Genomic DNA, 15287 nt, shown 5'->3' on the forward strand with positions numbered 1-15287 from the left:
GGGAGGAGATGGGAGTGGATCATTCAAGATCCTTAAGAGGAAAGTGTAGCTGGAGAAGGCAACACATTGTTCAACATATCTTCAAGAGACGCAGCTTGAGTCTCTGACAAACTGATACTCCTGCAACTTGTAAATAAAAAGGATAAGGAAGCCAGAAATCGAGCGCCTACTCAAAGAACACCAGAAAGGATAGATTTTAACACGACCAGAAGAGAAGGAAGGCCATATTCTAACATAACAAGAATATCCACTTCAGACAAAGATGGCTAGGTAGCAAGGTTCAAAGCTGAAATTGTGTTTAAGATTACTGAAATATTTTGATTTTGGCAGAAAGTGAAATCAGCGAGAAATCCAAAATTTCTAACTTTACTAGGCAGATAAGCCAAGAGTTCTATGCATATCCACCAAAGATATGAGTGAAATCATGTCAAGATGACCAACTATAAACAGAGCACAATCAAAAGAGTTGTAAGCAAAAAGAAGTCAAAGAAAGAAAAGGGGGGGGGCTGAAGTAAGTCATTGATCATGAAAGGCCAGTAAAAGATGTTATTCACTGGAAGCAAAGATTTTCTTTTCTTACTCATGGAACAATCCGTGAATATCCAAGTCATTTTCCCGCAGTTTTGGACCCGTACTGTACCAACCAACAACATGCTCCTTGGCTGAAAAACATAAATGTGAATTTGGTTATACAATGAACAAGCCAGCAGATTCTATCTATAGATGGGATAAAGACTTATATACAGGCAATGGATCAGACAAGGATACCATTTATTCTCTTGAACATGGAAAACATTGCTTCATGGTAGTTGTGGTCAAGAAACCAGATGCTTGGGTCCTTATCATCCTCTTCAAAGGGCACTGCAAATTTTGAGATTTAAACATTCAGAACGAATAATTATTAAACTTCATCATACAAAACTGTATCTTTGCAGAAGCAAATGCCGATGAGAAGAAAGAAGGAAGTAAATTTCAATTATTGTGCGGCTGTGCCTGCCACAACTTTTATTGACTGGATACAACCATCTCAGGTAGCATGACTTTGACATTCATCCACAAGGAAAACATGCAACAAAGAAAGAAACAATTCAGCATCAAATAACTTTACTAGGAAGGTATAAGTATCTAGTCAAGCATGTCTAGAGAGGTATCTCCAAACAAGCAACCTTAGGTGCATATCTACCTCATGGCCACTTAGTTGGTCCACATCTTTCATGGACAAGTCGCCCAAATTACCCAATGTCGCACAATTCAAAAGTAAATTTTAGTCAACATTTGGACTACTGACGATATGAAGAGAAAGGCTCAATATAGAGTGGGCTGTATGGTTCAATTCCCATCCGCATGATATCCTTTGTATAGAACTGTTAAAACTTCCATATCAACTCTCCTCCAATTTAAATACACAGGGATAAAAATCCACTAAATGGGAAATACAGAGTTGAGATGGGACACGAAGACAATCCAATGGTGCTCTGCTCTATCTATCTAACTGTTTGGTATACCACATTAGCCCACCAATGGTAGGAACAACAGAATGCTCTCTCTATATATATATGCTCGTGTAGATATACCACACTGTACCACAAACAGAAGACAGTGCATACAGTATCAAACTAGAATAATTTGTGAAGACTGTCTGTTATATAAGTAATAAATTAATTTCAAAAAACACTGAAAAAAAAAAGAAAAAGGGATGCACTAAAGTGAGGAGATAAACAATCCCACAGGTAAATGGCCCAAGGAATACCAATTAAGAGCTAGGCTTTAACCTTCATCACGGAAATACTTGATCCACGATTATGGTACAAACTCCACCTTTTCCTATCCTAAAACCTTCTGTTCTTTGGATATTTTGAATATTATCCATCTAATAAAATGATATCCAGCATCAGAAAATTGTACAGAAAATAATAAACAAAAATTGAAGGTGAACAAATCTCCTAAGAACTTTACCAACCTTGCTTGCATGTTTCAGGGTTATCTCCCGGGGCCCATATGCGAAAGGGAATAAGGAAGTAAATGTGTTGCAAAACTTCCACTAACGCAGTTCTATCACTACAGCCATAAAATTTATGGTTTGCAATCCTTCTTCTAAGGCCATTAGATTGACTGCCATACCAGCACAGCCATTTACCCAACTGATTTTGGTTTGATCCCAAGTAGCCTATAGTGGACATTATTGATTAGGAGGTCACATACTGTATTCCTGGTGCCATATTACAAAGTCTACCAGAAATTCCAAACTTCTTTAGGTACAATTTCAGTTAAAACCACAGCTATTTCACAAAGTGGGTCAAAGACGGCAGGGGGTAAATCCAAAAGGCCACCCTTCTAGTGTACTAGCGTAACAAAGAACCATGTAAGAGACCCATTCCCTTGGAAATATATCAGAACTCGGAAGGGAAAAAATATCCTACATATTAAGGTTAAATGGCCAAAGTTTGTCTTGTAACACTATCTTTATAGGGAGAAGACTAGCGTTAGCTTCCTAAAATACTAATGGAGTAAACCCTAATTTTCTAATTCAAGATGTCTTAAGAGTCGTATTCACGATTCTTCTCCATCAACGAGGCGAGGCAAAACGAATGCACTATTTTCTTAAGAGTGCCAAAACCTTAAACCCTAATTCTCTCGTTCAAGTCCAAATTTCAAGAAAATTCTCAAATACAGCGTTCAATAGTTGTATTTGAACATTTTTCAGGTTTAGTTTTTTTTAAAAAGAAAAGAAACAATAAGAAGTGAAATCTTTCACGATCAAGGACGAGGTTAGAGAACTGAACCTGCATAGCTGTTGGTGACATCAACAGTTCCTTTCAAGATGCTCCCGAGCAGGACACCAATAACTCGCTTCCGAGTATCCCTAGCGACTCTGTTGTAATTATCGACTATACTGAGAAGGACGAGAGGATGAACTATAACCTTCTCAATCGGCCTTGCCGAGATCTGCTGTATCTTGATAACATCCATCAATGTGTTCTCCTTCCGCAGGCTCACTCTTTCCAGCAACCCTCTCAAGTCGGTATGACTGCGAAACTTAAAATGGTTTGCAGGGATCTTTGAACTTTCGATCGCAAGAATGACGAGAACTGAGAACCCTAAAAGGCTAAAACGGACGGAAACCGACTTAGGCCGGAGCTTTCTCAGTTCTTCTCTCTTTACCTCCCACAGTTCCACTCTCAATTTCGCTTTTCTACCCTTTCCAACATATTTATTTCCTCGCTAAAGACGTTTACAAAACGCGTTCAGCCGTTCCCGAATGTTACCGTTGGAAGCGCGTTCATCCGGTTTCAAAACGGCAAATGGATCCTATTCGTTTTAATCACGTGTGCATTCAAAATTTAAATTTCAAAATTCTAAGACAAAAACCCTGCCAAATAAGCTTTCGACTTTCGACTTTCGACTTTCGACTTTCGACTTGCGACCTGTGAGTTGTGAGCTGTGAGCTATGACCAGCAACTTGCGACTGCGAGTGACTTTTAAGTTTGGAATCATACTTTAAGGTACAACTGAAAATGAGCAAGGCCTTTATGGAATTTTACCCAATGGATAAATTTTGGTTGTCCTCAGATTATGGTTTGAGTAATCAGATCAGATCGGTATTAACTTTGACCGATCTTGACTCTTGACCAATGCCATATCAATGGATCAATATGGACAAAAAGTCAAATGGCAAAAAAGAAAATGGATTTAAATGTAAAATCAGGGGTAATTCTGGCCAATAGTGTATCAGTGGTTTTCAAACCTTACATCAGATTTCAAATTGTCTAGATTAGCCACATGTATTATTTTTTTTGTAGGGGTGTTAGCTGGTCAATCCCGATCGTTTATGATCAAACTTAGAGCCCGTTTGATGACGTTTCAAGAAAAGCATTTCTGCCGTCCAGAAACGGCATAAATGGATTAAAAAACGTTTGATAAAAATGTTTTGTTTCACTTGTTTTCAAAAATAGAAATTGAAATTTCTACCTATTTATGGTTCAAGAAACGACCCCGCCATTTCTGGAAACGACTCGTAGCCATTCTTTCGCTGGTTACTATCGATTTCCATAAACATGACTTATCAAACACCTTCAATTTTGTTTCTATTTTTAGAAACGAAAATTTATGTTTCTGTTGTTTTTTGAAACAGAAACGGTAGAAACGTTATCAAACGGACCCTTAATCAATCCCCACAAATTTAAGGCTCTGCAGATTTAATAATTTAGTTAATCAAGTCTCATAGGTTAGGCATGAATACGTTTATATTTAATTGGTTGACCATCGATCCATAATTAGGGTCAAGTTAATCGAGTTATGATTAATCTTAAAATAGGCTAATTGGACTATAAACAAGTTGCAAACATGGATAGGATTCCTCTCCATATAGCCCATGGACCATAGAGTCATCTCACAGCTGGGGTGACCTCGAGAGGTGTGCCTGAGTTCTCCCAGCCGTGGAATTACCCTATGATCCATAGGCTCTATGGAGAGGATATGGATCCTTGCAAACATGCCACAAGATGAGTTATTTAAGGCTTTAAGCTGTAAATGGCTAATCGTGCTATAAATGGTTAATCCAATTGATTATCGATGTCGATTGGTCCTTGTCAGACACCCATTAGATTACAATCAAGCACCATCAATGCCAAGACAACAATCAATCTAGGCTCAACATTGGACCATTTACAGTTGATCAGTATGATTTTGAGATTTAACCAGTCAGTTCCAATCACACCTATCGGGGTGGGCCAGCTTTTAACACCTTAATTTTTGAGTTATGTTAACAGATATCACAAAACATACAAATTTGGTGCATTAAAGATTCCATTTATTGTTTTCCAATCCTAAGTCGCCTATGTTGATGAGACTCGTACCGATCCATTTCTTACATCCAAAGCCTCACTCCAAAATGAGCTAGGCTGAACCAAGCACTATATAGAAATTTTGGATTGTCACTTTGTGAGGGAGAAGGTGATTTTGATAGGTTTTGTGGATTTTTTCACAAGGAAAAGAAAGCAAGAACTCACTAGTAGCTTTACAAGCAAGAGGTAAGCATCCAAAAAGGTCTCTTCACTTTCTATCCCCAAGAGCCAGATCTAACTCTACGCTGAAATCGTAGGACTCGAACTCAAGCCCAGTATGGTTCATCTTGCTGGTCATTCTTTTGATGAGGAAGGGGGTTTTTAAAATCAAAAAGATTTTCTCCTTTGCAAAATACAGCACCAGGGTGTGAAGGCCTTTATTCACTTGGGTACTAGTTTTCTCTCCTATGGAAAACATCAAATATGATTACATATCATATAGTTTCTAAGGGTGTCAACCAATTAGGGTCAGTCAGGCCAAATCAGGATTCACCATGTTTCCCCTTGCACCATGAGTATTCGAATTGGTAGTCGAGCCATGAATACTTTCATAAAGGGTTGGTCGTTTTCGAGTTTTGATTGGACTGCCAATAATCGAGCTAAATAAACTCTAAACGGGCTTTAAATATGCAAGACTAAATTAGGCTCTTAATTGGTCGAACAACACTTACACATTGACTTCAAGTTTTCCCCACGTTTATCATAGGTTTGAACTCTTAACCATGTTAGCAAAGAATCAAGGTAGCATTCACAAAACCAAAACAAGAGATAACAGCACCGGCGTCGTTCCAAGTTTTTTGGATGTCTATGACGTCGTTCCCCATACAAAATTTTACTCAAGCCTACCAACGAAGTGGTCCCTTTTCTTAAACTTTTAACATCTATAACAATGAATAGTAAAACTAATGTCTCTCCAACCGGTACTGATTTAGATGTATAATCTTTTCTTAGACAATGCATTTTTTCTTCTCTCATAGAAATAAAAAATAAAATGGGGCGTCTATAACAGCACAATGGTGCACCCAAGCAACGGTTGGAACCACCTTGCTGTTTTCAGATATGAGGTTCCTAATCTCAGAAGTAGTCCTGATGTGGGCAAAAAGTAAAAGAAAATAGAAAGAGAAAAAGGGAAAATAAAAAAATAAAAAAATAAAAAAATCAGCCTAATCAATTTGACCAAATAAATTCCAATTAATGTAACCTATTTTGAAATCATCCATGAATAATATTTGATTTTTATTTTCTAACATTTTTTAGCCAGTAAAATAGTAGAAAATCAATGGAACTCACTATGTCTAGGAATCATTTGAATTTTTTGCTGTTTCTTTCATTTTTGGAAGAGAAAAAAAAGGGCGGAGTGCAAATGGTCCGTGCCAGACAGAGTCCCCCATGCTTGTATAATGGGATCCACCCAATCAATCTGATTTTGAGCTAAGGAACATTGAACACCAATCAACGCAGCTTAAAAAGTGTTACTCGAGGAGCATTGAAATCAGTGGAATAGAATCACAGTAATTGTGCATCTTCATCATTCTACAAAAAAGTACTTAACAAAAATTACCTGAAGCATTACCTCAAAGAACGAAAAACAATGACTACCTCTACTAAATATCCAATATGTATGTAATAACTGCAGTACAAAACCACTCACCATCATGCCACTATACCATTACAACATTAAATTAGTCCCATCCCTGTTACTTTCAATCATTTTAAAGCTTAAATAATTCAAAAGTTTAGGGGTTACAGTAATCACCTCTAGAGGTCCGAGAGAGGAGGGAAAGGGAAAATAAATAAATAAATAAAAGACCCACATTAAGAGGTGGATATCAGCTCTGTAATGAAAGATGGCAATGTCTTGGTCTTCCAGGGTCAAAACTATACTACGTATTCAATTACATAAATGGATTACAGCAAAAGCTTGATTGGGTCATAGCTCCATCATTGTCAGAGAACGGCCCCATTGGATTCCTAAACTGTCACTGGTCGTTAATATGGTTGATACAGCACCTTTTGACAAACAAGTAGCAATTTTATCACCAGATTTCACATATCTAACATTTTGTGATGTTGCATTGATTCCTCTGTGTTAGGCAGTGAAATGAAATACTACAATTGTTGTAGTGAGAAGAGAGGATGCATGGTTCTATACTTCCAGCTCTAAGCCTATAACCCTGCAATCCCAAGTCACTATGACAATCTAAGAAGTCCTGGAAGAGTGAAATACCATTAGCTCTTAAAAGAGCAATTCCACCACACCAGTCTCTGTATAGAAGAGATGTCCCATCTTGATCACTCATTTCCTCAGTCATTGCAACTTGTTTACAAGGGAAAAATACCTGCCATATCTTTTATACATGTACAACTTTTACTTTCTAAGTACTCTCTCTCTCTCTCTCTCTCCCCATTTGTAACAAAAACTTTTCATTAAAAAGCAGGACATGTCAGACAATACTTACAAGAAGAAATTTCGAATGCTAAACTGCCCAGAAAAGTCGGTAACTGCATTTACATGTTACTAATCAGTCAGTCATGGGTGGAAGTCGATCCTCCTCTGTGTTATCTTTTTCCAAATTTCGAACCTGAGGCTGCAAGCTGCTCTTTTCATTTTCCATCTGTGATAAATATAGAAGATCAGTGGAAGATATTTTATAAAGGTAGGAAATTTTAGTCGCAAAGAATAAAGATCAAGTGAACACATAATGCTTATTCTGGTCAATAGAGTTCTCTTAAGAATATAGGTAGGAATCGACTACTACTGAATGCAACTATGTACCAACTTATAATCAAGATATTGCACAGAGACACACAACAGGCATCTAAGTTATGGTTTGAGGAAAACGAAGCCACCTTTAATTTCTGGAACTTAGTGACCAGACGCATGTACTGATCACGAGCTTCTGGATAACGAACCATGGAATGAACTCTAGCTAAAGCTTTCTCCAAACCAGCAACTTTCTGTTTTCGGCCTTGTCTCAAATAGTCATACTCGTCTGTTTTCCCAACTTCATTTTCTACATTTCCAATAGCTTTTTCAGCACGGAAACCTCGTAATCCAGCTCCCTTGCGCCTCCAACGTAGAATAGCCTTTTCTACAATGCTGACAGACCAGACTACCTTTTTATATTGCTTACGAACTTGATGTCCTCTCACATGAGCCTGAAAGGAGACAGACAAGCAGAATAAATGGAACAGCTGATGAAGCTAATAATGTTAAGAACACAAGTATGAAACCCATACTTTATGCCAAATTGTATAGAAGCAGAGCACACACTAAGGGAATATTAAGTACCAGAAAACCGCTTGAACAGATTATGAAGGAATAGTAGGAAGAAAACAGACAAAAATAAAGTACACCCTAAAAAGAGCATAAAAAACTAGGGAATTGTATGGCATGCTTGTCATCACATTACCAATTTTCTCAAATTAGAAGGTGATGTAATCTCAAATTCTAAACTACTACTTCGTCGCAAACAGACAATTCCAAATATTACAATTGACGAATTCCTAGTCCTAGATGACTACTGTAAGAAAATTCCAATTACAAATTACCCTGGATAAATATGATGTGCATATCTGCTGACTGTTTACCACTTACGGAGTTTCGGGGGGGGGGGGGGGGGAAGAAAGAGAGACAGGCAAATACTAGAATTAGGGCTATCAATCCATTTCCCAAAATGCAGAAATACAGTTACAGATTAAATATATTAATACGGACATACCAAGCTTTAACCTAACTCAACTGAGCCTTTTCAAATTTGTCGCTCAACCAGTTTTAATGTCATACCTGTAATTAATCCCCACGCGTGCTTCCAAACTTAAAATTTTAGCACTTTTTTCCCCGGCCCCGCTAGGGGGGGAGGGGGGATGGGGGGTGGGCGGAAGCTCTGAATTTTTAGTTTTCTTAAGCCAAATAATCTCTTTCTAGTGTTAATGACCACTAGGTCGAAATGGAGCAACCTCATGGTTGCGCTAAGGCCCACCCACCTAACACAGGTACTAGTATTTAACAAAACACTAGTTAATACCCAAAGTAAACCTGACTTTGGTTTCTTCATAATAAACATTTGCCATTACAAATGAGAGACTTCCATGGAATACAGTTCATATTGTTGCTCCAAATCTAAGACTACCATGTGTAACTGCCCTATAACACCATGAAGAAATTTAACTTAGCGGTCAATTAATAAAGTTGAGATATATTCAGCTACAAGTCAATGTATTTCTGTTTTACTGCTTTATGAAGCTTTGTCCAATTTTAAAGAAAAAATATCATGATTCAATCTCCCATCTGCAGGCTTTTGAGTTAAAATGCAACGTCTGTAAACAATCAGCATTATAATAAGGAATAAAATTGTGTACCTGAATTTTAACAATACGGTTGCGGATCTTCAAAAATTCTTTTCTTCCCTTCCAGCCACGATACTTTTGTTGGATTTTTACAGCAGCAGAATGCAAATAATCACTAAAGTGACTCATCCTTGGGGCCCTGTTCAACGACGCAAGAGCAAATAAATTTGTTGAAACTTCAAGATTTTCATCATTCATAGTTTGTCTCTGCTGGAATGAACGAGCACGAAAGGCAGCTTGAATTAAAGCAGCTGCTTGAGCTGATTTCCTGACAGCAGCCAGAGACCCTTTCAAGGAAAGGGTCTCCTCCATGCTTCCATCTGAAGGGACAACATGTTGCTCCTCTGCAGTCTCATTGGCCTTTTCTGCTCCAAGAGTTGCTGCAAGACTGTCCATAACATTTTCTTTGATAGTCATTGAAGAGAGGTGACTTGTCAAATCTGCTTCAGCCAGATATCCAGCAATCCCTTTATGTCCTCTACTAGATGCCAAATCAGCAGCTGTTCGTCCCCCTGGAAATCTTGGTGTTGGGTCCTCCACTGCACCAGGGGCTGCACCCAATCTAACAAGTGCAACAACTGTTTCTTCTCTGGAAAAAAAAAAAAAAAAAACTCTGAATGAATACTGAAGATAGAATAAGGGGAAACTAGCAAACATATGAGAAAGCAGTTGATGCATATTTTCACGTATACCAATTAAAATAGCAGGCATCAATGGAAACCAAAGCTGGGCCACATGTACCGACTCTAAAATCATAAATTTAATAGACAGGCAGTAAAATTATATCACTTTTTTATCAAATGAGAATAGCATTAAATAACGCAACAGCAGCTTGCAAATTAAAAGAGTAAAATAAAATTCAGCGGCTTACATAATGATGACAAATAATCTACATCCTTCTTGAACTCTACCCTCTCTCTTTTATTTTTCTGAATATAGTAGTGCATACATTCACCACTAGACAATTTTTATTCGACTCACATATTCAGCAACGCTGTGCTAAAGAAGCATTCTATAAAAAAGTGGCGTATTATTATATACAGGTTTGTTGTTGTTGCATGTATGCTGCATGCATATAGCTCAAAAGGTTCTCTAAAACCCTATTTATAGCTGAAAAGCACAGAACCATTGACAAAAGAGAGTGACATGACAATAATATCATATTCCCCTGGGAAATAAATGGAAGAAAACATCAATTAAAAAAACAAATGTAACCATTATACTTGACAAATGGACAATGTATTTATTCAATGAAAAGGTTGAACTTCTATGCTATTAAAATAAAAAAGGTAATAAATTCCCAGAGGAATTCTTCCCCTCCCCCCCCCCAAGTCCTTGTATCATTTTTCTCTTTGGTAATGAATTATTTCAACAATAACAACTCAGCCTTATCCCAACTTAATGGGGTCAGTTACATGGATCCAATCAAAGAAAAAAAAAATTTGATAAAAGGAAAGGAACACAGCACAACAAATCAGTAAAATCACAACTAAGTGGGGTCAGTTGCATGGATTCTTGCCCTCCAATCAGATCTATCCGAGGTCATACTTGGGACAAAACCTAAACTATGCATGTCTTTCTTCACAACTTCTCCTATGGTCATTTTAGACCTATCCCTAGCTCTTTTAGCTCCTTCAATCTGAATAAGATCACTCCTCCTTACTTGTGCATCCCTAGGCCTCCGTTGAACATGGTCATACCACCTTAACTGGCTTTCTCAGAGTTTATCATGAATCGGAGCAACTCCCAAATCAGCTTTAATAAGTTCATTCCTTACTTTATCCTTCCTATTTTTGCCACACATTCATCTCAATATCCACATCTTTGCTACACATATTTTATCTATTTGACAGACAATTGCCACTTCTTAACTGCCCAACATTCTACCCCGTACATCATAACCGGTCATGAATTCTTTGTTCACCCAAAAAAAAAAAAGGTACAACAGAGGACCAAGTATGATAAAAATTTTAAACATGGCCCAAAAATATATATATATATATATATATATTGTGTAACAGAACTAGGCTCATTTAATGAAAGAGAACTCAAACTTGAATCTATAAAAGTGGAAAATTCATATCTGACCTCCCAAAATAAGCTGCCCAGTGAAGCCCTGTCTTTCCACGTGCATCTCTGAAATTAGGATTGATGCCAGCAGCAACTATTGGATCAATGGCCCACTCATAACCAAGAGCAGCTGCCAGGTGAATTACTCCTTGTCCATCATCATCAAATATATTTGGTCCTTTCCCTCCTTCATGAACTTTACAAACTAGCCAATCATACAATCTGTCCTTCAGAAGCTTCTGAATCAATGCTTCCTGAGGATTTTCATGAGTTCCGTCAAAGTCCATGGAAGTCTTTACAATCCGTCCCCACTCTTTCTCATCATCAGCTCTCGTTGAAAATATGTCACTCTTTAGGCTGCATTTATCACATTTCTCAACAGAGCAATCCAACCATTTCCTCTCTGAGCCTAGACGTAACATTTTTGCAAAGCGTATTTGAAAATGCATTTCATCCTCTGGTTCACTTTTAACAGCTATAAAGAATGGGACTCCAGGTGGATTTTCATGAAATTCAAATTCTCGAACCTCACTGCAGGCCAACCTATTACTGCAGGTGACATAAAATGGAACACGTCCGGGAGCATGTGAAGGAACTTGACATCGAAGAACATTATCTGTCAAGACTTCCGCTGAAACCTCAACTTCACCAAACATACAGCACCATTTGGTGCTACCAGGAGGCTTACTGTCTCCCAGAAATTTACCAGTGATCAGAACCTGAAAGATAGCCATTAGCTTCATGCAGATAGGATTAACAAGAATTTGAATTTTGCTTCACAACATTCAGCTATAAAACGAAAACGTGCATGCATAAATGTCAATTCCAAGGACCAAGAAGAAGGGGAAAAGGGGCACTTGAAAGTACATACCTTTGTTTCAACACCTGAATAAGCCCAATCAGGAGAAAAATCGTGAATGCTAAATAGCTGGTCTTGGGACAGGGATGGACCCAGTGATTCAATATCCAATTGCAAGTGGAGTGATAGACTGGAAACTTCCTTGTCATCATTCTGAGTATCAAGAGAATTCCAATAGTTATTAGAGTCTGACGCCATCAAAGAGTCATCACAATCCCCACCAATTTCTTTATTCATCCATCTCCCAAAACTGTCAAGTTTCTTCAACTCTCCTAATTCATCATTGCAAGAACCACCCAGGGGGGCAATGTTCCCAAATCCTAAGAATTGCTCATTGGCTGAAACTGAAATAGAAGACCCAGGATTATTCTGAAACGGGGAATCCACTAAATGCAAATCACGCTCATGTGGGACTAGGAACATATTTGCATCAGTTAGAGCACCCTTGTCAGATGGAAGATAATCTGCATGCCCAGCATTCTCATTTTTCTGGTGTCCCTGAAACAAATAATCCAGATCTTCAAAATCATTCTTATAGGATGAGCAAAGCAGAACAATAAATGACATACTATGTAAGAGCACATGTGATGAGCAAAAACCAACAAGCATCCAAGAGAGGAAAGAGATAAGCAGAGCTATTCAATTGATGCAAGATGCCAGGATAAAACAAGACACATATTTAGTAGCATTACTTTTCAACAAACTCAGAACATCTTGTTACACTTGATGCCAAGAACAATGAACACTAGCAGGTGAGCTAAGCCGAATTTGGAGTGATGATGCAATTTCACATATATCAGAGACTACAATTTTGTAGTTATAGGAACAAGTGATGCCCTAACTTGTACCTAACATTGACTAGTTCACCCGCCTCCACCTCCTGATTGGCACCAAATGAGCACCTTCAACTGTACATATACAAAACATACAAATAACATACAAAGATCCAGGGCTTCTCAGTCCAACAACACAACCGACTTTAAGCTATTGACAAGTTCCTTTGTTTCCACAACACAATACTGTTAAATTTGTTCTTACCATCTTAAGTACAACTTCTACTATTTTTAATCCTATTTATTAGTGTAGATAAAAATTAAAAATATAAATGAGTCACTACTTTTAATAGGTTACGTTTGATCACATGGTTAGTTTTAACTTTTAAGTTCCATGCGAAGATAGGCTTTTAAATCCTAACGTATTAAGAAGTCTGTTTATTTTCTTCTTCTAATCTAAAATAGGATTGGCTATTATAGTTTTACAATCAGCAAGTTAAAGTCACATATGAAACTTCTAGTGGGGTTGGGTTGAAAAAGAATTTGAAAAGTGGTTGTCGAGGTATAGCTATTTAATTCAAACTCCTAATTTATTGAAGGCACAGTTCTGTTTATATATTTAAGAGAAAGGTTTTCTGCCATTGAGATTTGTTGGTTAAACCCCACAACAGTCCAAAGTAAATAGTGCCTTCTCTCCCCTTCTTCAATTCATGCAATAGTAATACACTGCTAATCTCGAACAGGTGAGATCCAGTGGGAGGTCAACTTGTGACAGAATCACACATAATGAATAAAACCAGATTTTCGAAGAATTTTAATAACAGAGATACAATGGATCAGATTCAATCAAACAGAAAACCAAGAATTCAGTTTCAAGTTTGAATACCATAAGAAGGTTCAGAACAGAAACAAATTCCTAAGGATGGAAGCAGAATTGAAATCAAATGGTTAGACTTTAACTCAACTCAGCCTTATCCCAACTAAATGGGATCAACTACATGGATCCTTACCTTTTAATCAGCTCTTTTCAAAACCATACTGGTTACAAGGCCTAAGTTATGCATGTCTTTCCTCACTACTTCTCCCAAAGTCATTTTAGGTCTATCCCTAGGCCCTAGCTTTTTAGCTCCTTCAATCTAAATCAAATCATTCCTCCATACTGGAACATTTAAGGTCTCCGTTGTATATGGTCATGACACCTCAAACGACTTTCTAGCAGCTTATCATGTATCAAAGCTATTCCCAAATCAGTGCGAATTTGCTCATTCCTTAGTTCCTTCCAAGATTTACTACACACATCCATCTCAACATCCTTATCTCAGCTACACTGAGTTTATCTATATGATGTTTCTTAACTACCCAACATTCCACCCCATACATCATAACCGGTCATATGGAAGTCCTATAAAATTTTCCTTTAAATTTTAAAGGAATACACCAATCACACAACACACCGAATGCACCTCTCCACTTCATCCATCCTATTTCTGAAACTTAAAGCTGTCAGATTTTAAGTTTCAAAAAATTCCTAGTTGGTGTAGGAATTCAAAAACTAGAAAAAAATATGAGAATTTTATGCAAGGAGCAGTATTAAAACTGGAAATTGATATGAAGAGAAGAGAAGTGCTGAAACTAACCTTGTAATCAATGAAGAAGAGGAGAAGAAATCAGGTCTAAGATGCTAATCTTGTATGCCAAGCTCAACAACTCCATAAAAAAAAAAAAAAAAAAAAAAAAAAAAAAAAATCGTTCTTTACTCAGTACATCTCCAATTGATGGGGGGTGTAGTACATATATAAAGACCTTCTAAAATGCCTAAACTAACCCATAAAAGGACACCCAATCACTCTCTTATTAAATTAACATACATACTTAAAACAGAACTCTTAAAAGCTATTAAGTAGCACTAAATTTACCCCCACTTTATGGACTTACAAAAGAAAACCCAAAATAAATATGCCAAGAGTGAAGAGCCATAGAACCCAACCATGGGAGTCTTCCAAGGGCCCAATTAGCATGATTGGACACCCTTAATAACTGCATCAAATAGTCTATTCATTTACATCAAAAGGTGAGATTCATTTGACTAAGCCCAAATTTTAAGGAATCAGATATAAAAGCCTCTGCTGGTTTCCCATCATGACCAGATTATGCTTTTTCAGATCTCTTGAAGAGGAACTGAAAGTTTAGTTGAATATTAGGGAACTGAAAATTGTAAGATCATTTTGAGTAATGCTAAGGGAGATGAATGGTCACAATGAAATTTACTCTGCTGAAAATTCAACGGCCAATTCGGGAAGCTGGCAAGTCCAGGAATATGTAATCATTTTTTTTTATCAATAAAAAAATCATTACCAAAGGAAAGAGAAAGAAAGGGGGGGGGGGGGGGGG

At 37.5% G+C, this 15287-nt stretch overlaps 2 protein-coding genes across 3 annotated transcripts in view; both read right to left on the bottom strand.

Annotated features, from left to right (window-relative positions):
* Positions 1 to 3191, bottom strand: part of LOC122091609 (26S proteasome non-ATPase regulatory subunit 7 homolog A-like) — a 36085-nt gene extending 32894 nt beyond the window's left edge. Inside the window, exons 1-3 of the mRNA XM_042661625.1 lie at positions 2784 to 3191; positions 769 to 861; positions 581 to 662 (exon numbers count right to left, since the gene is read on the bottom strand). Of these exons, the coding sequence (XP_042517559.1) occupies positions 581 to 662; positions 769 to 861; positions 2784 to 2970 (362 nt within the window). The 5' untranslated portion in view covers positions 2971 to 3191. The remainder of the gene's footprint in view (positions 1 to 580; positions 663 to 768; positions 862 to 2783) is intronic.
* A 3919-nt stretch (positions 3192 to 7110) lies between these two features.
* The window catches only part of LOC122091496 (calmodulin-binding transcription activator 1-like), a 17596-nt gene continuing 9419 nt past the window's right edge, over positions 7111 to 15287 (bottom strand). For both annotated transcript variants that reach the window (XM_042661483.1, XM_042661484.1), the window contains 5 exons: positions 12136 to 12621; positions 11283 to 11983; positions 9207 to 9783; positions 7695 to 8003; positions 7111 to 7459 (listed from right to left, as the gene is read on the bottom strand). In XM_042661483.1, coding sequence (XP_042517417.1) covers positions 7367 to 7459; positions 7695 to 8003; positions 9207 to 9783; positions 11283 to 11983; positions 12136 to 12621 — 2166 coding nt within the window. In that variant the 3' untranslated portion in view covers positions 7111 to 7366. The remainder of the gene's footprint in view (positions 7460 to 7694; positions 8004 to 9206; positions 9784 to 11282; positions 11984 to 12135; positions 12622 to 15287) is intronic.

This window comes from Macadamia integrifolia, chromosome 10 (genome assembly GCF_013358625.1).
Source record: "Macadamia integrifolia cultivar HAES 741 chromosome 10, SCU_Mint_v3, whole genome shotgun sequence".
Taxonomy (NCBI): domain Eukaryota; kingdom Viridiplantae; phylum Streptophyta; class Magnoliopsida; order Proteales; family Proteaceae; genus Macadamia; species Macadamia integrifolia.